At 48.0% G+C, this 22398-nt stretch overlaps 2 protein-coding genes across 7 annotated transcripts in view; one reads left to right on the top strand and one right to left on the bottom strand.

Moving 5' to 3' along the window:
• Window positions 1–801, top strand: part of DLGAP5 (DLG associated protein 5) — a 51990-nt gene extending 51189 nt beyond the window's left edge. For all 3 annotated transcript variants that reach the window (XM_065593892.1, XM_024107591.3, XM_024107592.3), the window contains exon 19: window positions 328–801. In XM_065593892.1, coding sequence (XP_065449964.1) covers window positions 328–453 — 126 coding nt within the window. In that variant the 3' untranslated portion in view covers window positions 454–801. The remainder of the gene's footprint in view (window positions 1–327) is intronic.
• A 4347-nt stretch (window positions 802–5148) lies between these two features.
• On the bottom strand, window positions 5149–21017 carry LGALS3 (galectin 3). 4 transcript variants are annotated; one of them, XM_008170924.4, is made up of 6 exons: window positions 20702–21017; window positions 11755–11776; window positions 9625–10017; window positions 8708–8796; window positions 7386–7554; window positions 5149–5440 (listed from the first exon to the last, which is right to left on the bottom strand). In XM_008170924.4, the coding sequence occupies exons 2-6, from the start codon at window positions 11770–11772 to the stop codon at window positions 5285–5287; spliced, it is 825 nt and encodes a 274-aa protein (XP_008169146.2). In that variant the 5' UTR covers window positions 11773–11776; window positions 20702–21017; the 3' UTR covers window positions 5149–5284. The 4 variants fall into 4 exon arrangements, with proteins under 4 accessions (XP_008169146.2, XP_065449965.1, XP_023963358.2 ...); XM_065593893.1 differs by lacking the exon at window positions 20702–21017 and adding an exon at window positions 20401–20498; XM_024107590.3 differs by lacking the exon at window positions 20702–21017 and adding an exon at window positions 20069–20317.
• Between the last annotated feature and the right edge of the window lie 1381 nt (window positions 21018–22398).

The raw sequence follows: 22398 nt of genomic DNA on the forward strand, positions 1-22398 counted from the left end.
AAACCTATGTTTTACCTTTAAACTTGTGTATTTTAAAGCTGTGATTAGTGCCCATAGTACTGAATGAGGGGATGAGAATTCCCTTAATAAAATCCCTTTGTCAAAACATTGTCCACCACCTCTTGTCCCAGGGGCTTATACATGTCTACTATTCATAGACACCTACACCAGGCATAAACAATTGATTGATAATGACAGTTCCTGTCAGTCTGGCATTTAAATCACTGTGCTAATCAGTAATCTGCTGCTGTAATATGATTTAGTGAATTTGTGCTGTAGACTGGATAACTGTTGCTTGAACACTTTACGCTCTAATTTCCCCTACAGCCAAGCTCGAATTGCAGCCTCCCCTTCACGCCAGTCAGGAATGAAGCACAGAAGTTTGCAGCAGCTGAAATACACAATGATCTAATTGTATTTTCTCCTTTGTCTCCCCCCTCTGTGGAAAAATGAAGACTGACTTTGAATTCAGAATGTGTAAATTACACTAATTGAATACAGAGAGGGACATCTGAAGTACCAGGATATTACCCTTGAGACCAACTGTGTACTGAGTAAATGTGTCTAACCTGGTATTTAAATAGTAGAGCTACTTATTAAAAACGTTTTGTAACATTTTTATGAAGCAGATGATGATGCAATTTGATAACTGCTGTACAGTAATAGCTAGGGAGGGTGATAAGTAGGCTTGTTGTATCCATAGTGACTTGCATGATGACGCTCCTATTTAGGGATAATATATCATGTCTAAGCTTCCACACATGTCCTATCCACTTCAAAATATAAACGTTATTTTATTCAGTTTTTTGCTTTTCTCCTTCATTTCTTTCCTTACCTGAAAAAATAATTTATGTACAAAAGATGGGGCGTACTGTGTGCAGTCATTGTTACAGTTCTCGCTGCACCTCTGTCCCCTTTCTGGTCTCTTGAGTGCACCCATTCGGGCCCTTTGTCTTTACCTACACTCTGGAATTCCACAATTCTCCCACACTTACACTGAGCCCTGTCTATCGACTGTGCTTATTCAGCAGATCTGATGGGGGTTCTTTTTAGGAGTTAGCGATCAGTGCTGTCCAGTGACCAACCAGCTTTCTTAAAACAAACAATATGTTGGTTTTAACAGTAGGAACAAAGCATTTAAAGAGGATTTGATAACCCGTGTGTATGTCTGTTGCTGATGGCACCTGAGGCAAGTTTTTTCTTAAGACTCCCCCCAGCAAGTTCTTGTATGTCACCCTGGTTTCCCCAAACTCCCCCTCCATTTTTTGAGAGAGAGAGAGACTCCTTAAACTTGCCACAGTTCTTTGATCTCCTGTGTTCCTGAGCCTTTGCCTGTCTTGGCATTGTCTCTTAACAACCTACAAGTGGTAATGGAGAAGTGGCTTATCCTGAACCCTTCCTTTTCTTTATGGCCCCCGGTTGAACTAGATCAATATATTCATACAGCAAACATCCCAGTAACCAAGGCAACATCCAGTATTCATAAATTATTATAGATCAGCTCCAACTGTCACACATAATTTAAAAAACAAAAGTGACTTTTCGCCTCTTCATTGTCTAATAGTCAATTTTGTATAATAAAATACCAATTCTCCCCTAGCTTTACTTTAAACCAACTCCTTAGTCAGATACCTAGTATCTTTCCATAGTTACAGTGCTTTCTGCTGCATCTCACCTCTGACAAGGGGATCTTATTTCAGAATGTTAAGCTGAAAGTGCTGTATTCATGACACTAGTCGTGTGTTGAAATAAAGATGAGGGTGCTAACCTGTCTCAGGATTGCTGTGCTGGTCCACTTGCTGAACTCGGTCCCCAAGGCAGATTGCCATCTCCATTCGTCGTTTACGGAGGACAAATTTCTTGTTCAGCTGTATTCTTAAAAATCCTGTGTAGTAAGGAGTGTTGGAGACTCGTATGTGAAATGTTAGTCTGTATACACTAGTGTTAAATGGTGGTGGTGGGGGGGGGGTTCTGATGACACTGTCCTTCTGGGCTAGCACATCTCACCTGCTGGCAACTCAGACTGCCTGCACCTTACTATGTAATGTCACAATTAAGGCATATCTGTTAGATACCTTAAGTGTACAACTCGTATATTACATATGACTCATTCTTGATAAGTTTGTAAGCAGGTTCATTAAGGGTTTCTTTTAAAGTAATGTCTGTCCTGATGTTCTTCATGTGACTTCAGATTGCAGCTTTCCTGGGGAGTGCTGCATGTGAATGGAATCAAATCCCAAAAATGGACTCTCTAAGATTGAAGGGAAAGTACAACTTTAACAGATCCCCAAGGCCACCACTCCAGCTCCTTCCCATTTGGGGTGATCAGTGTATTCTCCCCCCTCCACTCCCCACCTCTTCATGCAAACCTTCTTCTTGAAGTTGGAGGTTGCTAACAGCCCCAACTCACTGTCAAACTTTAGAGAGGGAAGGAGAATCAGCTTGTCTGTACTGTATTTTCTGTGATGCAAGTATCTACACATTTCCATGGTGCTTGAGTAATTTCAGGGTGGATAAAAATCAATGATTTTTAAAAATAATCTATTTTTTTTATTTAAATTGGATTTTTTTTATAAGTTTTTCCCCTCAAAAATGCATATCTAAAGATACATTATAGCTCAAAGGTATCTCATGATGGAATAGGGATTATAAAGTCTAATTCTATAGTATGAGACAATTTCTTAAACATTACATGAATATAAGTTTTGTAAATGAGTTCGAATAGTTCATGGATTAGGGACCCAATCTTAGGAGTTCCACAGGCTTTTTATAGATTATTTAGGTTAATCTTTCTATCTACCCAATAGGACTTAGTGCTCAGTCTAGAAGATACCATCAGATGCGCTTAGTTTTGCAGTTCTCAAACTGTAGATTTGTGTCTCCAGAGGTAACATGCTTGTTAACTGCAAAAATGTTTTTAAATAAATAATATATAGAAGTGAGAAATAACAGACCTCAACTCTATTGTCCCTCTGCAAATTTGTGTATGCAGAGTCAATCCCTTACCTCTCTCTAAAAGTGCAAAGTTTCAAAAAGTTCAATGATTAAAAGATTTTTGGGGGTGGAATAGATCTGGACAAGGAGAAGAAGTCTGGAGATAAATGTGAGAAGTGAGGGACATATAATATTATAACAAAACAAACATATGTTTGCTGTTGAACAAAAAAATCCAGAATACTTAATGTTGTTTCAGTTAAATAAAACAATTTAAATGTCTGTCTGGTAAAGTTCTCCTAATAGAGCATGGCAAGAAAATCCTCCAAATATTAATGATTAACCTGTTGAATTGGAGAGAGTTCACCTCCCCAAATGACTTCATAAATATCTGCTTCAGTTACCTTTGGTAAATGAAATAACTAAACCATCATTTATTTTCTGATGTAGCTGTAAAACTAACCTGAAAAGTTTTCAAAATAAATCACTGTTTAAGAATGTATAGTGTGTACCTTCTAAAAAGGAAACCTACATCTATCTCTGAGTGGTGAAGAATATGTATTAAGGTTATAACAACCAACAAGAATGCGCTTTTATGTAAAAAACCATGATTAAATAGAGTCTTCCTCGCTAGTGATTTAAATCAAATCCACCTGAGTAATTTCTCCCAGCTAAATGTAACTTATTAGGAATCTAGTGCCCCACAGAGTATTCTTACTGTTCAGTTCACTACACACCAGCTATACTACCAGGTGCAAAGGTCAGTTTCCCATGTTGCTGCTTTGTGTAGTAGTGTCTCTTCAGAAGATTCCCCTTCCAGGAAAATCCTCTCCACTTAAACATGAATTCCTTTAAGTTTTTAACTAGCTCATAGTATGGAGTAGTTGAAAGGAGCTAGGACTTCATTGTCCTAAGTGGAAGAATTCATCAAGTTTTCAATACAGTTTTTATTCCACATTTTATAAACTAGGTTACTATTGAACCTCTTGCTTTTCCTATATTAAGTGTAACCCCTCTTGTTCTCTCAGCCTCTTCTTGTCAGAGAAGGTTGACCATTAGAAGGGAGATACCTGCATCTTTTTTTTTTTCAAACAAGCTAGGTCAGGCTGGACTGTTGCAACTTTTAATTAACTTTTATCTTCAACTTTAATGAGACTTACCATTTAAATGCTACCGGAGTTGATAACATTAATTTTTGGACATGCTTAAGCTTTTAGCTTGTCTGAAAAGGTCTTTCCAGATTTGATTCCCCCCCCCCCCCCCCAATAGCTGCAATTCTAGAGTAACTTTTCTTGAGCCTCATTTATTCCTAATATCTTCAGCTAACATTGGTGAGTGGAGAGCTGTATTGTGCTTTACAGGATCAAAACATTACAGTGCATCTTGCTGTAGGCTTCCTTCTGAATTGAGTTCAAGTAGGAGTTAGTGAATGCTCTAGGCTCCAGCTGTGCTTCCTGTAGAAGCAAAGAAAGTGGCTGTTTTGCACTCTCTCTAAAGTTGAGAGAATGTGGAAGAAAAGTGATCCTAGTGACATCCCTCAGAGGAGGTGACCAAACCATGACCAATATTGATATCTTGAGCATGGTTGAGCTTTTACTTCTGTATCAATTAGGCCTGGTCCACACTAACCCCCCATTTCGAGCTAAGGTACGCAAATTCGAAGTACCTTAGTTCGAACTTACCGCGGGTCCAGACGCAGCAGGCAGGCAGGCTCCCCCGTCGATGTCGCGTACTCCTCTCGCCGAGCTGGAGTACCGGCGTCGACGGCGAGCACTTCCGGGATCAATTTATCGCGTCTAGACAAGATGCGATAAATCGATCCCAGAAGATCGATTGCTTACCGCCGGACCCGGAGGTAAGTGTAGACCTACCCTTAGTGTGGAGTCAGATTCTGCCCAGAGCCAGTTTAAAACAACATGAAGATTCACAACCCAATCAGGCATCTGATAGGGAAATCCTGACCTGGCTGTTCCTTTTACTCATAGGACCAGTGGTCACATGCATCAGGCTGTTCTTCCAATGAGGTCCTCACTTCTTCTCTGGGTGGGCCCATGCCAAAGCTCTCGTTCCTCTGTTCTGTCCTTTGGTAAACACCCCTTCGGGCCTTTAATATGCATTTACCTAAATATTTGCCATATTTAAACTTCCGCGGCTTGCTAGGGAAGCTTTTTGTACCCATTTTCTGATACCCTTTTTAAATAACAGGGAAGCAAATTTCACTTCTAGTACAAGTATTTTATTAAGTTTATCGTACAAAGGATAAATGAAGCCAGCAATTTTTATTTTTTTTTAAAGGTTAACTGCTATTCAAGAAATGACCGGAGTATGTTTCTTGGTGTAAAAACCCCACTCATATCATAGCAGGCGTAACACTGGTGAGAGAGATGTCCCCAGCAATGCTGAGTTTGGTGATTTCATTCAGGTTCTTCAGCCGGTAGTTGAACTGCAGCAAGTGAGCATCATTGACAGCTACCTTGAAATGATCCGTCTCGCACAGAACGTGGATCTGAAAAATGTGAGACAAGCAGATGAGTTTAATGTTGCATTTGTTTCAGGGACTAGGTCTCAGGCTACAGGGACTATAGGGACTGTTCTGAATCAAGTCTAGGCGAATACCATTGTCACGCTGGCAGCAGCTAGCAGTGGATGTGAAACAAGTTGGCACTGTGAGGGGTAAGTGTCTATTGCAAAAAATGGCCATTTGCCTTTCTGCTGCCATTCCACTGACCAAAGATTCAAATTAAAGTATCCCTCATGAGCCGTCATCCCTCCAGAGCTGGTGGGAAAGCTTTGCAGTGAGGCTGACATCCATGCTGTGCTAGTGCTGTGGACGGGGGACCTCATTGTTACCCTCTGATACCTTTCATAAGCACTTAATTCTGCATCTCTCTTCCCTAATTGAAGCCAAGTGTTGGTTCAGTCCCTTCTCCCTTATAAGGACTAGTTCAGTAACATTTGCTTGAGTCTTGTCCACCACCTGTACTACTGCATGCTATCCCAGGGTTACAGTTCCCTGTTAAAGCCCAGGCTCCCTTGTAAAATGGTCAAGAATATCTAGCAGACCAGACACCTGCTCAACAACCTGCTGTTTTACTTGCCTGCGTCAAGTAGAGCTTTGCTAGGCTGTTTTAAACATTGAGCGAGCAGGGGCCCTGGATACTGTAACTCTACTTCCACATGTTCCAGTAGCGATGTGTAAACTGGGGAGCTGTTTCACCAACCAGGGAAGGGAAAAAACCCTCCAAGCTTCAGGGCCTTAAAAGGACTTGCTTCAGGGCTTGTTTTTTTTAATCCACCAAACCACCACACAATCAAAGCAAATCAATGGTAACAGGACATTTGCTTCCTATAGTAGAGACTTTTCCCTGTGTTAGCTAGCTAGGTGGGGCAAAGATGCACCCCTTTGATACTATGCCCCAGCCCCTCTGTGAGTGGCAAGGACCTGCTAACCTTTGAGAGGTTGTAGCACCTTGACCTTGTCAGCCTGGCTTTGACCAACCACTAGACTGTTCTGTAGAAAGGGTTCCTTGACCAGCAGTTTTCTGCATCAGCTGGCTTTCCCTGTGGTCTGCTGGGAGACCTCCCTGATCTGCATCATAAGGCTATGATTACAGCTCTGTGTAGCAACCCAATTAGTAACTCTTAAAGAGAGGCAACATGAATGGGGGGGGGGGGGTGAAGAGGGTTTGAAGGGGGTAAAAGCTATGCCCAGAGCCTTGGCAGAAGCAGTTGAGAAAGTTATGGAACGGATACCTTAACTGGCAACTTCATAAAATGTAAGACCCACCTTAACGTGCCCCTTACTACATGCATCCGATAAAGGTGGGTATTCACCCACGAAAGCTCATGCTCCAATACGTCTGTTAATCTATAAGGTGCCACAGGACTCTTTGCTGCTTTTACTAAAGCAGGGTTCTTTATAACCAGACTCACTGGACTTTCTCCTTTGTGCAAGCAGCAAAGCCTTTACTCCATGGCCCTTAGCTTGTCCTGCACTGGCCAGCCCTGGCTGGTAGGGAACCCGGTCGTATCTGTCACACCGCACCACAGAGCAGCTACTGCTATTGCTTTGACACACAGTCTTGGCATCAGAAGGAATTTAACACACATGTAGTGCTGTTGAAAGGTACCAGCATGACAGCCCTGGCGATTTAAGTCCTCTAGTCACCAAAAGGGACAATAGCCATGTGAGTCTCCCAGGGCTGCTGGAAGGACCAGCTATAGGGCTGAAAGGGCAGCTTCTTGTTTTTGCCCATTCACCTCGATTGCTAAAGGCAAGGGCCAGTTAGTACCACAGTGGTGCCCTTTTTGCAGTGGGGCACTGGAGCCAGTGAACACTCCTGTCCAATATATGGCATTTAAAAGCGGATATTTAGAAAATACACATTTCAAGTTCGTGCAGTACCAGGTATACCAGTCACCAGGCCTGCCGGGTAAAGTTTAGCTTGTACCTTAAAAGGTTTGCCAGCTTCAAATGGAAACCTGGGAGCGGTTCTCTCCTCCTTTCCCCAGTTATTCTGAATCAGTGAATTACAGACAATGACTTGTCTGTTGTCCTCGTTGAAGCGGGGATTAAAGTGGAAGGCGACGTCATGCCCTTTCTTGAAATCCAGTGAAAATCTGTAAGAGATGGCAAGAGATAGAGAACTGCTCTTTCCACAACCCCTGAACTGTATTGTGGTGCAGCTCGTAGGCTATTTCCTACAGCGGTTGCCTTTAGTCACAGAAAGCGGAGGAGTAAGTCATGAAAACAAGGTCGTACGTTTCTGGCGCCACTGACTCTAGTACAGCTAAGGCAACGTTCAAAAGCAGAAAGCCAAGAAACTTCTGTCCTGCCAAAAAGGACATTTATCTTTCAGGAGAGTGGTACCTGAATGCAAGTTACACAGTCGTAATGAAACAGGCAGCCCGAGGTCCTGCGTTCACTGACTGGGCATATCAGCAACTCCCTGTGTGTCTAGGGCGACCAGCTATCCCAATTTTATAGGGACAGTCCTGATTTTTAGGTCTTTTTCTTATGTAGGCTCCTATTGCCCTCCACCCCCATCCCAATTTTTCACACTTGCTGTCTGGTCACCCTATGTGTGTCTAAAATTACAACCACAGCACACTACACACTGCACTCCGACTGGCTGACTGTTCCTGCCCCATACTCATGGCTGCCCCCGTGAACTCCTCATCTGAATGGCTGCTTCAATAGCCCCTTCCACACGCCAGTTTGCACTTATAGTTTGAGAAACTTCTGCTTAATGAAAGGACACATTGGGCAATTCATAGGAAGCAGAGGCTGCACTGAGTTAGCATAAAACAGCAACCAGGGAGGTGTAGTTCAGATTACAGAGGGTGACTGGTCCCTGCCCAAAGGGGAGGATACGTGACCTCCCCCTGTGCCTCCGCCCTGCCCAGGGTCCCTGTGCTCTCCCTGTCCCTTCCACATTGGCAGGGGCGGGCTCTGTCTCCCGCTGGGCCAGCTCCCCACGGCATGTTCAGCTGCTCTCCCAGCGCGCTGCCTCCTGCCCGGGATTGGCTTCCAGGACAGCGGCTGAGCGAGTTGGAGCCCCCACCCCCGGGCACGCTCAGAGTCGTCTCCTGTCCCCAGATGCTGAGCCTGGGCAGGGGGCAACCTGCTGCTACCACAGCCAGACACTTTCCCCGGCAGCTGCTGCCCTGCCCTGGGCAGCGCGGCTGGAAGAGGCTCTGTCCTCACCCCTTCCTCTCCCCGCATCGTCACCCTGGCTCCGTTGGGGACGCTCCTTGCTCCGGCTCACTTTACCTGCTGGGGTTTGGATTCACTGTCCCCACGATGGTTATCAAGAAGCGAGGCACGAGGCCGGTCTGCAAGGGCAGGTCAAAGGGGACTCTCTGTGAAAGAACATGGACGTTTCATTAGCAAGAACCGACTCGTAGCCGACATTTAAAACCACATCTATAAAAATACACAGACAAATCCTAAGTTCTCATAGCTTGATAGTGATCAGAGGAACACAACAGGCTCCTCAGGAGACTGTTAGACACCTGGCTGACTGACCCATGCAGGAAAGCTACCCCTGAGCCCCTCTCATCCCTCCCTAGCATTAAAGGGACGCTGACTGAAGACTTCCCAGTTACTGGTGCTTTACAGTATAAATGTAGCTGGAAGCTAATGACTTAAGATCTCTGTCAAGGAACCAAGTTTGTCTGGAACAAAAGGGAATAACTAACATTTTCTGGGATGTTTGCTTTAGAAATTGCAATAGTGGATTGTTCCTCAGGAATGAAAATGTTCAGGGCTAATTTAGATGCAAGGTGACAACAAGGAGCGTGGTGTTTTTCAGAGCTATCAGTTTCTTCCAGCAAGATCCCAGCTCTGTAACATCTCCTTACTCACCATGAAGGACCAGGTATGCACACTGGCACTTCCACCTCCTAGGCAGTAACACCAGCGCTCTAAAGGGCTGGGTGACAGCACTATGGGCCTGATCCTGTAGGGGCCCGAGTACTCTCAATGCCTATGGACGCTGGGAGACAGGAGGGCACTTTGCACCTTCCAGGAAGGATTCTGCACCTTGCAAGATTGAGCCCCATGTGCTCCGGTTCCTAATTCACACACTACTGCATTCTCAGTCACCCAGGTCCCTCCTGTTCTCAACCTATCAGACACTGCAGATTGTCTAAGAACTGGAAGCTATTCAAAAATTATATAGCTGTCACCAGTGGAGCAGTAGGTCCCCCTGGCTGAGGGACAGATCCAAATCCAGGTCCAACTTGTGGTGCAGTAGGAGGTGCTCCAGGTCCACTTGGTTGTCCAGGGGCAGGTGGTGCTCCAGGATAGGCTCCCGGCGCTCCAGGATACGCCCCCGGCGCTCCAGGATAGGCTCCCGGCGCTCCAGGATAGGCCCCTGGCGCTCCAGGATACGCCCCCGGCGCTCCAGGATACGCCCCCGGCGCTCCAGGATAGGCTCCCGGCGCTCCAGGATACGCCCCCGGCGCTCCAGGATACGCCCCCGGACCAGCAGGTTGATTTCCCCAGGGACCAGCAGGCCAGCCTTGGTTTGGAGGAGCATTTGGGTTTGTGTTACCGGCTCCAGCTAAAGCATCAGATAACTGGATGGAAAACAAACATCATCAGTATGCTGCCATTGCATCCTGCCAGCCAACGTGAGTCTGTTTTGATTCCTTACATGCTTGTGTCTCTTGATGCTTTATGAGGAGAAAGGACAGACAGAGACCAGAACATCGAACAGCAGGCTCATTATCATTCTACTTCTTGACCAGGAGAGGGGGTTTGGAATGTGTTTCACGAACTACAGGATCTGGCCTGTCACTGGACAGAGCCTTGAGATCCAGGGTGGCATGGAGTGGGATTGGAGAGAGAGCCCTAGGGAGGTTAGAAAGAAGGGGACATTGGCTTGGAGTACAGGCTACTCTGGAGTGTCTCTATATGACCCAAAGACTCTGGATGCCAACTGGCAGAGGGCACGGGGATCCCCTGGGTTCACCAAAATAATGTCATGTAAGGTCTCTAATGAAAAACCTGTGGCACACTGGTCATCATCATCATCATGCGATGTATGTATGGAAAATGTGAAGAGTTACACATATATACAGCAAATTATGTTCTCTAGGCCTTGTAGTTAAAGGCAGAGCACTCAAAGGTAGCGTCCCTTGAGGCAAACTTCTCCAGACAGGAAGAGGAGATGTTTATCTCCCTGCTGGACCATTGTGTGTCTTACAGTAGAAGTCTATTAACACACTGAGTCAAATGCTAATGAAGAGCTTGTGGAGACTTCAGAAGGAAATTAACAGGAAGAGGCAAATTGAGGAGGGATCCCAGTTTTCAGATGAATCTCAAAGATCTGTTCTGGTATATTTGTGGGGGGAAGGTGCAGAAAGATGCTCTGGCAGCCTTCAACCTGTGAAGGCACATTGCCAACAGGCTTGATCTTTTGAAACAGGATCTCAGCCATCCTGGCTGAAAACAGTGGGAAAAGGACTTAGAGTAAGCTATCCTGTTGAGACAGAAAAAGGCTTGTGAGTTAAGTTTAAGCTCTAGAAAGCATGTTAGAATTTTGTTTTATATGTAACCATTTGTTTCCAATATTCTTTCTTACTATCTGCTCTTTGATGATAAATCCTTGTTTTCACTATAAATGTATCTAAGTGCTGTGTTTTCAGCAGACTGATGATCCGGCGTTGAATCTTGTACGCTGGTGTGTGCTATTCCCTTGGGAGTAGAGGACCTGAGAGTTCTGGGAGTGTTCAGTGGATCAGGGACTGGGCACTTCAGAGGGACACTCTGAGGAGTTGGGGGTTGCTAACCTGTCCAGAGAACACAAGGCCTGCAGAAAGTTCTGGAAGGCAGCTTGTGTTGCCAATGGATCCAGAGTAGGCACAGACAAGCCTCCCTCATGCTAAGGGCAGGTGGTAGCAAGGTGCCTCACACCCCTGGGAAGCATCACACTCCAGCAAGCTGCACTGTGTGGTGTTTATGGTAATAAACATACAATTGAAAGCCAGAATAATGGCCATGAGCCTGGGCCCACTCCCACTGACACCAATGAGAATCTTCCCATTGAAGTCAATGAGAGCAGGGACAGTGCACACAACCCTAAATATTCATGAGCTGCTGGTGATTTTGGGTGCCCAACCTGAGATGTCCAGGAGGGATTATTTCAGCACTAAATGTGCAGATTAAGAGTTGAATTTAGTTTTGACGAGTTCTATACAGCCTAGAAAAGATGAGAAATTCTAGCTTCCACACCAACTGTACGCTTTAGTACAAGGCAACATCATTTATAATGCTCAAAGATTGTGAATTTTGTTTAAAAAGTCAGAACTTACAGAAAAACCGTCTGCCATTTTCCTGAAACAAAGACAAAGGAGACAGTTAATACTTATTTTTCCCACATTCCATCTACAAGATACAGATCTCAGCATTGCATTTTTAAAAGTCACACGGGTTTATATTTAATAAGTCCTGAAGAATATATCCCCTATGTCTTGCCTGCCAACTTTTCACCTCAAAGTATTGCTACTTCCAGAGTGAATGTCTCTTAACTACAGCAAGGACTAATGACATCTATATGAAACATTGTTATCTAAAAATTAAACGGGAAGATATCAGTACCATACTAGATGTTACACTGCTGTACCTGGACTGACGTTTAAAATTAGTGCCTCCTTATTTAGATGATGTTATTTTCTATATTAACCCTGAGGGTCAAGACCTTAATGGGAAGGAGGCTAATCATCACTGGAATCTTCAGTGCTCAAGGACTGCAAATTAAATGGATAGTTGCTACATTGTGAGATATGCATGCAAGGGCCACTATCTCGGCAAGGGCTTTGCTGTAGGGGACTTGAATCAATACGGTTATCTTTCCTGGAGAGATGGACGCCAATCTGAAGTGTATCATCTGTGGGGGCTTAAAATCCAGTGAAGGAAATACTGTTTAAACATATAGCAGTCATGTACAGCAGCATATTCAGTTACACAAGTCCTGATTCAGCACATCCTTAAACACCAGAGTAATCCCAATGATCTCAAAATTAAGCACATGTATATTGCTGAATCAGGACCACAGTGAGAGAACAAGCATGGCTGAATTTTCCAACAGACGCGAGTCCTTTTAATTAATGGATCTCTCAGATCGACAGTATGAAAAAAATCAGACAGGCCGTAATATCCGTGTTTCTATTGGCTGTCATTTTCCAGATAACTATAATTTGCACTTGCGATGATTTTTGTACTGACAGTTTCTTACTGAATCTTTGTTAGGTAACAAAATTTCAGCCTTTCCACAAACGGTGTTCTGATTTCTTTATGTATTTTTTGAACGGCTGCCAGTCCTGATAAAGTGTAAAGCCAATTCCAATATCCTAGACACCAAAATTGTGACATCGGTGTAAGTCCAGAGTAACGCCCCTGAAGTCAATGAAGTGACTCTAGCTCTACATCAATGTTACAGAAATCAGAATCTGGCCCGGCGCAGTGTATAAGCAGCAAAAGACAGAGCTGCACTCAGAGTAGTCAGCTTTAAGTTTTCCTTTTTGTCAAATACTTTTCATCACAATGTTTTCCTCCGGCCATAACAGTTGGAAATAGATTTGTATCAGTAAGTGGTAACACACAGTTATAGTTACAGACATAAATAGCATCAAAGCTCCATATTCAGTCTGTCAATAAGGACCACATCAAGTTTATCTTTGCACATCGAGACTTCTGCCCAATTGAAAACTCAGTAGGAAGAAATGAAAGAAACCCCACCGACTCTGTTCTTCTTGCCTCCCGGAATGAAGATTTTGCAACCAGAGATTTGCTAGCACTCTAATTATTATTTTTATAGTGCTACAGGAATGCAGGACACTTTACAGTCACGTAGCACGACAAAGTCTCTGCCTGGAGGCATTGCAAGTGTCTGGTTTAGACCAATACGGACAAGAAAGGTTCAGAAACCGGAGCAAACAGCATGTGAGAGGAATTCAGCGTCGTGCATTAGGCAGAACAGAATGCAGCACGCTCCAGCCGTGCGCTGGAGAAGATGGTTTGTGTTAGCGAAGTGGGCAGACCTGCCTCAGACACGCAGCAGCTTTGTGCAATAAGAAGGTGCTGTTTTATTTCGTTCTTTCCCCTGACTGTAGCTGCATTTTAAGTCGCACAATGGCTTGTTTCAATAATTCAGACGCATAACAAGTTTTCATTTACGTTTGTCACGTGAGTGGTTGTGACTCTTATCCTAGGAGACACAAATACAAAACCCAGAGACTATTCACCTCCCATCCCCCACCACAGTGGATGTTTCGACATACTAAAAAAAAAAAGGGCAGCCCAAAGTTTCTGGAGCAAAAACCACAAACTACGTAATGGATTTTTATTAAAAAAAAAAAAAAAAAAAAAAAATTAAGTTCAGGGATATCTCCATAGTAACCTCTCTTGGTAGAACGCCTGGCTGATCTGTGTAGCCTTCAGCTAAGGCGTGGCACAAATATGAGTCAGGACTTCACCCATTTTGATCAACTGCTCTCAGATGGAGTAGGATTCTCCTTCCGTTAATAATAAAGAAAGTTTGGTTATGGCATACGACTAGCTTATCTCAGAGTGTCACATAATGCTGTACGGTGATAAAATTCCCAGCTTTGTCTTGCGCTTTTCATCAAAACTGCTTTAGAAAGGAGGTATCATTATCGCCATTTTACAGACAGGGAAACTGAGGCACAGAGCCGTGAAGTGACTTGCCCAAAGTTACCCGGCAGGACAGTGGCAGAGCCAGGAATAAACTTAGGTCCTTTGAGTCCCAGGCCAGTGCTCTAGTCACTAGGCTACACTACCTCTCTAGCAGTATACTAGCTGCAAAATTCCCACTGACTTCAGAGAGAGCTCCTAAGTTGTTAATAGAGCATCAGTCATATTGTACGTCCTGCCACTCAAAACTGCACCTGATTTTTAGGTGAACAATTCTACCCAAGGGAACCAAAATCAGGCTCTAAACATGATTCGGGCTCTAACCGTGAGCAGCACTGAGGCCAGCAAAGAAAAGAATTAAATTTATTTAACAGAAATAGTTACACTGGCACTGAGCTGGGACAGAGAACGTCTTTGTTAGCTGCTTAGCTGAACTGCACGTACATCCTCTGCCGTAAACAGGAATCACTGCAACGCAGACAGGAATGTGGGGGCAGTTATTTTGTTTGGTCCTGACTGTCTTTTTGTTCTGTGTTTGGACAGCACCTAGCACACTGGGGTCCTGGTCCTTGACCAGGGCTCGTAGATGCTACCATTACGCAAACAACAACGATGCAGTAGACCGGGGTTGGCAAACTACAGCCCGGGGGCTGCATCCGGCCCTTCAGACGTTTTAATCTGGCTCTTGAGCTCCCGCCAGGGAGCAGGGTCCAGGGCTTGCCCTGCTCCAACGCTCCAGCTGGGGAGCGGGGTCGGGGGCTTGCCCCACTCTGCACGTGCCGTGGCACCACGCGGCTCCCGGAAGCAGCGGCATGTCCACCCCCCAGCTCCTACGCGTAGGGGCAGCCAGGGGGCTCCACACACTGCCTCTGCCCCCAAGCACCGCCCCCGCAGCTTCCATTGGCCGGGAACCACAGCCAATGGGAGCTGCAGGGGAGGCACCTGCAGACGGGGCACTGCGCAGAGTTGGCTGGCTGCCCCTCTGCGTAGGAGCTGGAGGGGAAAATGCTGCTGCTTCCGGGAGCTGCTTGAGGGAAGCACCTGGAGCCTGCATCTCTGACCCCCTCCTGTGCCCCTACCCCAGCCCTGATCCCCCTCCTGTCCTCCAAACCCCTTGGTCCCAGCCCGGAGCACCCTCCTGCACCCCCAACCCCCCAGCCCCACCCCAGAGCCTGCACCCCCAGTCAGAACCCCCTCCCTGAACCCCAAACACCTGCCCCAGCTCGGAACCACCTCCCATACCCTCAACTCCTCATTTTTGGCCCTACCCCAGAGCCCTCACCCCCTCCCACACCCCAACCCCCAATTTTGTGAGCATTCATGGCCCATCATACAATTTCCATACCCAGATGTGACCCTCGGGCCAAAAAGTTTGCCCACCCCTGCAGTAGACCCTCACCGCACGTGCCTTGAAGATTGCTGTCTAAATGAACACAAACAGGGATACGCAGTAATTCTGACTTCCCCTCACCAGAAACGGATCCCATCACCGGATCCATCCACAGGAGAGTTGATCATTACGCAAGTCAGTGTTTAAGGCCTTGGCTACACTGGCGCTGTACAGCGCTGCAACTTGCTGCGCTCAGGGGTGTGAAAACGCCCCCCGCCCCCCGAGCGCAGCGAGTACAGCGCTGTAAAGCGCCAGTGTAATCAGCGCCTGCAGCGCTGCACGCTCGCTCACAGCACTGCAAGCTACTCCCCTCGGAGAGCTGGAGTACATACAGCGCGACTGCGAGAGCGACTACACTCACGCTTCACAAGTATAGCCAAGGCCTAAGAGTACTATCATTACGGCCACAATGCTACAACTCATGGAATAGAAGAGCCTCCACTTCTCAGTGCGCACACTCCGGGATCTGCGACGTTTGCACACTCACAGAGGCTAGAAATTCACCATGCAAAACACATTTGAATGCATTAATTCAATCAACTGGAAGCACAAGTGTTTGCGCAAAAATTGTCCTCTGAGCAACACTATTATTGATCTGTATTAATGGAAGCACCTGGAAGATCCAAATGATCTCAGGGAGCCCCTTGTGCTAGGGGCTGTACACAAACCTAGGGTGGGTCTGTGCTAGAATAATGGGGATATTTGGACCTGCTCTGGGAAGGCTACGGATATTGCAATGCAGCCACACGAGGACGTGTTGTGGATAAGTGCAGGTTAGTTAACACACTCCAACCTAACCTCAACCCACTTTTCTAGCATAGAGAAGCCCATAATGAGAGACGATTCCTATCTGGAACCGTTTACAACCTAAACAACTAAGAGAGACAAAAGATGGGAGGGGAAACTGAGGCCCGATGAGGGGCGGGGAGAAGTGATTTGGCCAAGGTCACACAGGATGTCCAGTCCCTTTGGGACGAGCTGACAGACAAGATGATGGGACGGCAGCCTCGGAAGGAGGAGGGAACGTCAGAGCTGCAGTGGAACAGAACCAGTAGCACAGCTACTTCAGAGTGGGGCTTCCCTTGCGTTCAGCATGGACATCCGCATGCTCTCAGTAGAGCTCGGGGCAAACTGCAACAGAACGAAGCACAAACGATAACTCCTTCCCCTGGTTAAAAGCATGGGCCAAAGCACTACTGAAAAGGGGCACAAATTATTTAGGCCCCAATTTCTTCCCCTCCCCCCCGGAGGTTTGCACGAAGCTCTCCAGCTCTGCTGTGTTGTTGCTGAGACTGGCAGACTCCTCCTCCTGAACACCGCAAGTTACAACACAGAGCCGGAGGCTGAGTTCTCAAGCTGCTAGACAGCCAGCCTGCAGGTCGAGTTTGCTGGGTGGCGCTGTTAATCCAGCCCAGGTGGCGTTTGTCTGTCTGCCCTGTGCCAGGCTGAACTGGCAGAGCTGCGGGTGGGATTTTGTCTCTGACAAATCAATACCACGAGGCCTGGATGTCTGATCCAAAGCCCACTGAAGTCAACACAAGCCCTTCGGGCCCTATCCTGCAAGCCTGCATTGTGAGGTACCAAGCTACCGCTGGATGCATTGGTAAATAGGTAAGCGCTTACTAAAGTCAGTGAGGATTCCATGTGCAGATGATTGGGGCCTTACATTTTGTATGTCAACGGGGGAGGGGGGAGCGGAAGAGTCTCAGGGAAAGGGGAAAAGCAGTGGAACAAGATTCCCATCCTGAGAGGCATCACCATAATGATGCCACTGGAGATCTGGCCCATCTGCTAGACAGATTCTGAGAATTTTTGACCTTATCAGTACTGCCAACCTGAGTGTTCCTAAACCAATGATCAGAGCCCCCTAAAATCAGGACACTTTTTTTTTTTTAATCTTAATTTTTAAGACAAATATTCCTTTTGGAGGTCTTTGTATTTGCCTTCTGCTTTTTGCATCTTTAGTATTCACATTTTTAGGATTTTCTCTGCAGCTGTAAGGGCTAGACCAGGGGTGCCCAACCTGTGGCTCCGGAGCCACATGCGGCTCTTCAGAAGTTACTATGCGGCTCCTTGTACAGGCACCAACTCCAGGGCTGGAGCTACAGGTGCTAACTTTCCAATGTGCCGGGGGGTGATCACTGCTCAGCCCGTCTCTGCCGCAGGCCCTGCCCCCACTCCACCGCTTCTCACCCCCTCCCCTGAGCCTGCAGTGCCCTCGCTCCTCCCCTCTCCCCCCCAGAGCCTCCTGCACACCACGAAACAGCTGATCGGGAGGTGCAGGGAGGGAGGGGGAAGCGCTGATCGACAGGGCTGCCGGTGGGTGGGAGGCACTGGAAGCTGGGGGGGGAGATGATGTGGGGGTGCTGACATATTACTGTGGCTCTTTGGCAATGTACATTGGTAAATTCTGGCTCCTTCTCAGGCTCAGGTTGGCCACCCCTGGGCTAGAAGCTTCCTGTTTCAAATGGAATCCAATTCTCACATCGTCACGTGACTCCCAGAGCTGGGGCTTTAGGCAGAGACACCAAATATCCTGAGACTCATGATAAAGCTGAGAGAGTTGGCAACATCCCTTCCTCGTGCTCTGTGTAGACCAACAACTCCTCACATCTCCTCACGGCTACAGGAATGTTTTGTTTGATATTTGAACCTAGCTCTGCATAGATAATAATGTTTTGTCAGCAAAGGCTATTGTGGCTTTCAGAGCCATAGCAAAAGCTCTAATTAACCCTTAGGTTTCAATGCGCCATGAGCTAGGCGCCATCAAAGGATTGTCTCAAAAGCACCGGGAATCCTCTGGTAATAGAGCCCCACCCCCACAGACGGCTCTGCAGCAACTCTACCATCAGCACCCCTGGCCATCTCAGCACTCCTTCCTCACGCTGCATGCTGTGACAAGCAGCTGCCACTCCGCTCTTTGGCTGCCTGGCACAGCTGCTGCTGCAGGAAACAGAATGTCCCTTTGAGATCCCTCACCCTGCGGGCTGCTTTCCCGCCCACCCACTGCCCCAGCTCTGTGTGGACACGCACGCACCCAAGGGAGGGTGAAGATTCAGAAGCACTGGGATTAAAGTCACATGATAACGTTCATTAGAACCACTTTTTCCACTCATAGCTCCCCCCAAATCTCCCCTCGCGGCCTGACCCTTTCCATGCTTGGCATCAGACCTTTGTATTTTGGAAAGTTTGAGGTGAACCCAATCACTCGATTGCCCCGCAGTATGCCCACCTGCCTGCCTCCATTTTCAGAAAAGAGAATTCAGTACAAAACCCTCGGCTAATACAGCAGGCAGGCTGCAATGAACACAGGAATGCCAGGAAATGAAATGATCAGCGTTCCTGGCATTCACATCGCATGCTCAGAATGTTTATTGCTAGCTGCTACTTACTATAAGGTACCCACAACGTGGACAAGTTAACACTGATTTAAGAACCTTTTAAATCCCCAGCTTGTGTGCTTACATCTACACCCCGGGGTGTTACACTAGCAGAGGTCTTCAATTTTAGGACACACGCATTAGTTTCCAGTCTGTGTCTTTGGGCATGAATTCTCAGCGTGGGTGGGCGTGACCACCCTGCCAGGAGGGATCCCAGCTACAGGGCAGGGGATCACAGTGTTGAAAGGGGGACCCCGATATGGAAAGAGCTGAGAATCACCATCCTAGGCTACACATCTCACAACCAAACATAAACATGAATATCAATGTTCGATCCTGCTCCTACTGAAAGGCACCGAAACGTGGCTATTTTAATATTCCTGAATCTCATCAGCTAAAAGGCTTGTGTAGCTATAGGGAGTGGAGGATAGGAAAAGCAGAGAGGGATACACAATGGATAGGGAACGATACACACCTACTGCACACACACGCACACACCCCAGAGGGAGGGGCACACACCTACTATACACACACAATGCATAGGGATTATACAGCTGCTTCTATTTCCAAGCAACGCAAAGCACAAGGGGCACCTTTCATTACTACAACAGATTTAACAGAAGTGTTGACTCTGGATGTAACCGCCTGAAACCACAGCCAGGTGGCTGGTTCCTATTGCTATTCATTGGTGCTAGCCACACTCCCACAAGTGGGGGACCGAAGAGGGGGAAACAGAGGATTTACATTCGCCCCACAGAACGGCCCAATGGTTTAGTTGAGAGGCAGATTCCATGGACTAGACACAGGGCCCGGACTGATTCTAATCCTGCCACGGGCAAGTCACTTACCTCCTCCGTGCCTCAGTTTCCCCATGTGAGAAATGGGGGTAGGGGTCACAGAGCAGCGGCTGGGCAGCACCATACAGGGGCCTCTGGGGATCCCTCATCAGCTGGAGGCTCAGTGGGGGCTACCGCTGGCTGAACAGCGGCACAAGCGACTTGGGCAGGGGCTGCCTTCGCTGCGAGGCGGGGTGAGGACCAGGGCGGACCCCAGCGCCAGCCAGGACCCCAGCCCCGTGGCAGGCAGCCCCCACTTCCCCCCCCCCCGCGCCCCCGGGACAGCTCCTGGGCAGCGGGCGGGCACCTCCCCGGGGAGCAGGGCAGCCCGGCCCCAGGGGGAGGCTGCGCCCCCGGCCCCGCTCACCTGCCGGCTGCTGCGGACCGCGGGCTGGCGGGCGGCTCAGGGAGCTGCCGGGGAGCAGGGGCGGCCCGGCTCCGCCCAGCGGCCGCCGAACCGGATCGGATTCTGCCTGGCAACCGCTGGAAGAACCGGAGCCGGAGCCAGTGTGCGTGGGCGGGAGCCGGGGCCAGCGAGAGCTGCTGGACCGTGGGGACTTTGTGGAGCCTCCCTGCGGGCAGGTGGGAGGGCGAAGCCACCAGCTCGGTGCGGGAAAGCGGCTGCCCCGTCGGGACTGATCGCCGCCCCCTGCCTGCAGCTCTCTGCCGGGGCAGGAAAAGGGGGGACCCGTCACCCACCGCAGGAGCAGCAGAGCAGGACGGGCTGAGAAAGCTGAACCTTGTTCACACGAGCCACTCGCGCCCTGAACGGCGGCGATCTGGCTCCTGCCCGTGCACCCCGCGGCGTGTTCCCGGGGTGCTGGGGTTACAGCGCTGGCCAGGGCTAGGGCGCGCGTGTAGACACCACGCTGGGCTCCTGCCCCAGCTCTCCTCTCCCCGCTTCCAGCTTTGCAGAGCGGGGACTGGAAGGGGCAGAAGCAGGATCCCCGCCCTCTCTTGGCGGCTCTGTGATGGGCACAAGGCCTGAGAACGCTGTTACCTTTCGCTTCGCTTCGGAGTATCGGGACCGTCAAGCCTGCACGTCTCTGTCCTCTCTGGAAGTCTCCCTCCCTTGGAAGAGCCAAAGGAGCGAGCAGGGAGTTTCCTTAGCGCTTGGAGAGACGGGGCAGGACTCAGCCCTCCATGGCCAATGGGGTGGAGCAGAAGGTGGGACACAGGGAAGGCCCCAAACCAGGGACTCCAACAAATGATGAAGGAAGGAAACTGCCGGGCTGTTGCTATGGGAGTCCTTCCTGCCCTGCCTCCAACTTCATGTGCGTCTTTGTTGCTGGGGGTATGAATCGATAACGGGCAACACCCAGAGGGAGGGGTTTGGGGACTTGAAATGTCCCTCAGACTGAAGCGCACTTGAGAAAAAGTACTGGCTGGGGCATGGATGGACTCTAATAAGGGGAGTTTTCCTTCCCCACTGTTCATTAAGCATCTGTGTGAAATAGGTGTTAATGAACAAGCCCCCATGATTTAAACAGAATGAATAAAAATCAGTTTCCCTCTGAATTAATCAGCTCCGGCCTCCAGGGTAGCTGTGGGCTTCTCTTCGTATTGAGGGGGAGGACCTGAGCTAGTGATGTTGACTTCAGCATTGTGCCACCTAACTCAAGCGCTCCCAGCCAGGTTCAAACACAGGAATGTTTCCTAATGTAAATGCACAGCTTTGTGGGGTCAGAGAACCCAACTGCTTCCCCAGCCCTCCGCAAAAACAGGCCTGAATTTCTCATGTCAAAAAATAATCTGAAAACCCACACCTTTCAGCCCTCCCTTCCTTCACCAGAAAGAAGCAAAAAAAGGGCACCAAACCCATTTTTCCCCATCGCAGGTCACCTTCCATGTTGTGCAAGCTAAACTGGCTGTGCCCAAGCATTGTTGCTGAGTAACAAAACCAACGATATGCCCACATGACTGTCCTGCTTCTCAGCTGCAATCCATAACTCACTGACTGTGTGTGTCAATAGACCTTCCGCTCTAAGTCAGGGAGCTCAAATACTATGGGGGGGAGGGTCCATATCAGCACCTCCAGCGATAATAGTCTTTTGTGACAACTGGGCCCAGAAGTTTTTGCCTGCTTGGCCCGGTTGAAAAGTAGATCAAGCTATTTTTAATAAAGAATGTTATAAGGAGGCACAAGAAAGCCAGAGAGAAAAATGGAATTAGTCCAAACAAAAAAGCCCACTGATCTAACTGAAGGAGTGTCTTAAGATCATGCTTGGTAAATAAGAAAATGTGAGTCCGGAAATTAATAAACTGAAAGTATTGTGTTGGAAACAAGGCCTAATTTGTGACCAAAATAATAAGGGGATGAGTTATTCCACTCAGCACTCCCTCTTGGTGCCCTGTCAGAGATGCTCTACTCACCGCTGGAGTGCCTACTTCTGGCCACATCTGGGGATTAGCTCTGCCCGTGTGAAGCCCCTTCCTGCGGTTGCTCACTCCGTCACTTCTCTCAGTCTCGCTCTTTCAGGACTCAAGTGCTCCCATTTTGTGGCTTGGCCCTCTGGCCAGGTCACTGTTATTTTCCCCTTCGGGGGGGGGGGTGTGCATGTATCAAATTCTCTCATGATGACCCACTGCTCCTTAACAGTGCCACTTCCACAGTGGCTGATAGGGGAACCCAGGCCCACCCTCTACACTGGGTTCCAGCCCAGGGACCCTACAACACGCCATCAAGAGCTGACTTGA

Source organism: Chrysemys picta, chromosome 4 (genome assembly GCF_011386835.1).
Source record: "Chrysemys picta bellii isolate R12L10 chromosome 4, ASM1138683v2, whole genome shotgun sequence".
Lineage (NCBI taxonomy): Eukaryota > Metazoa > Chordata > Testudines > Emydidae > Chrysemys > Chrysemys picta.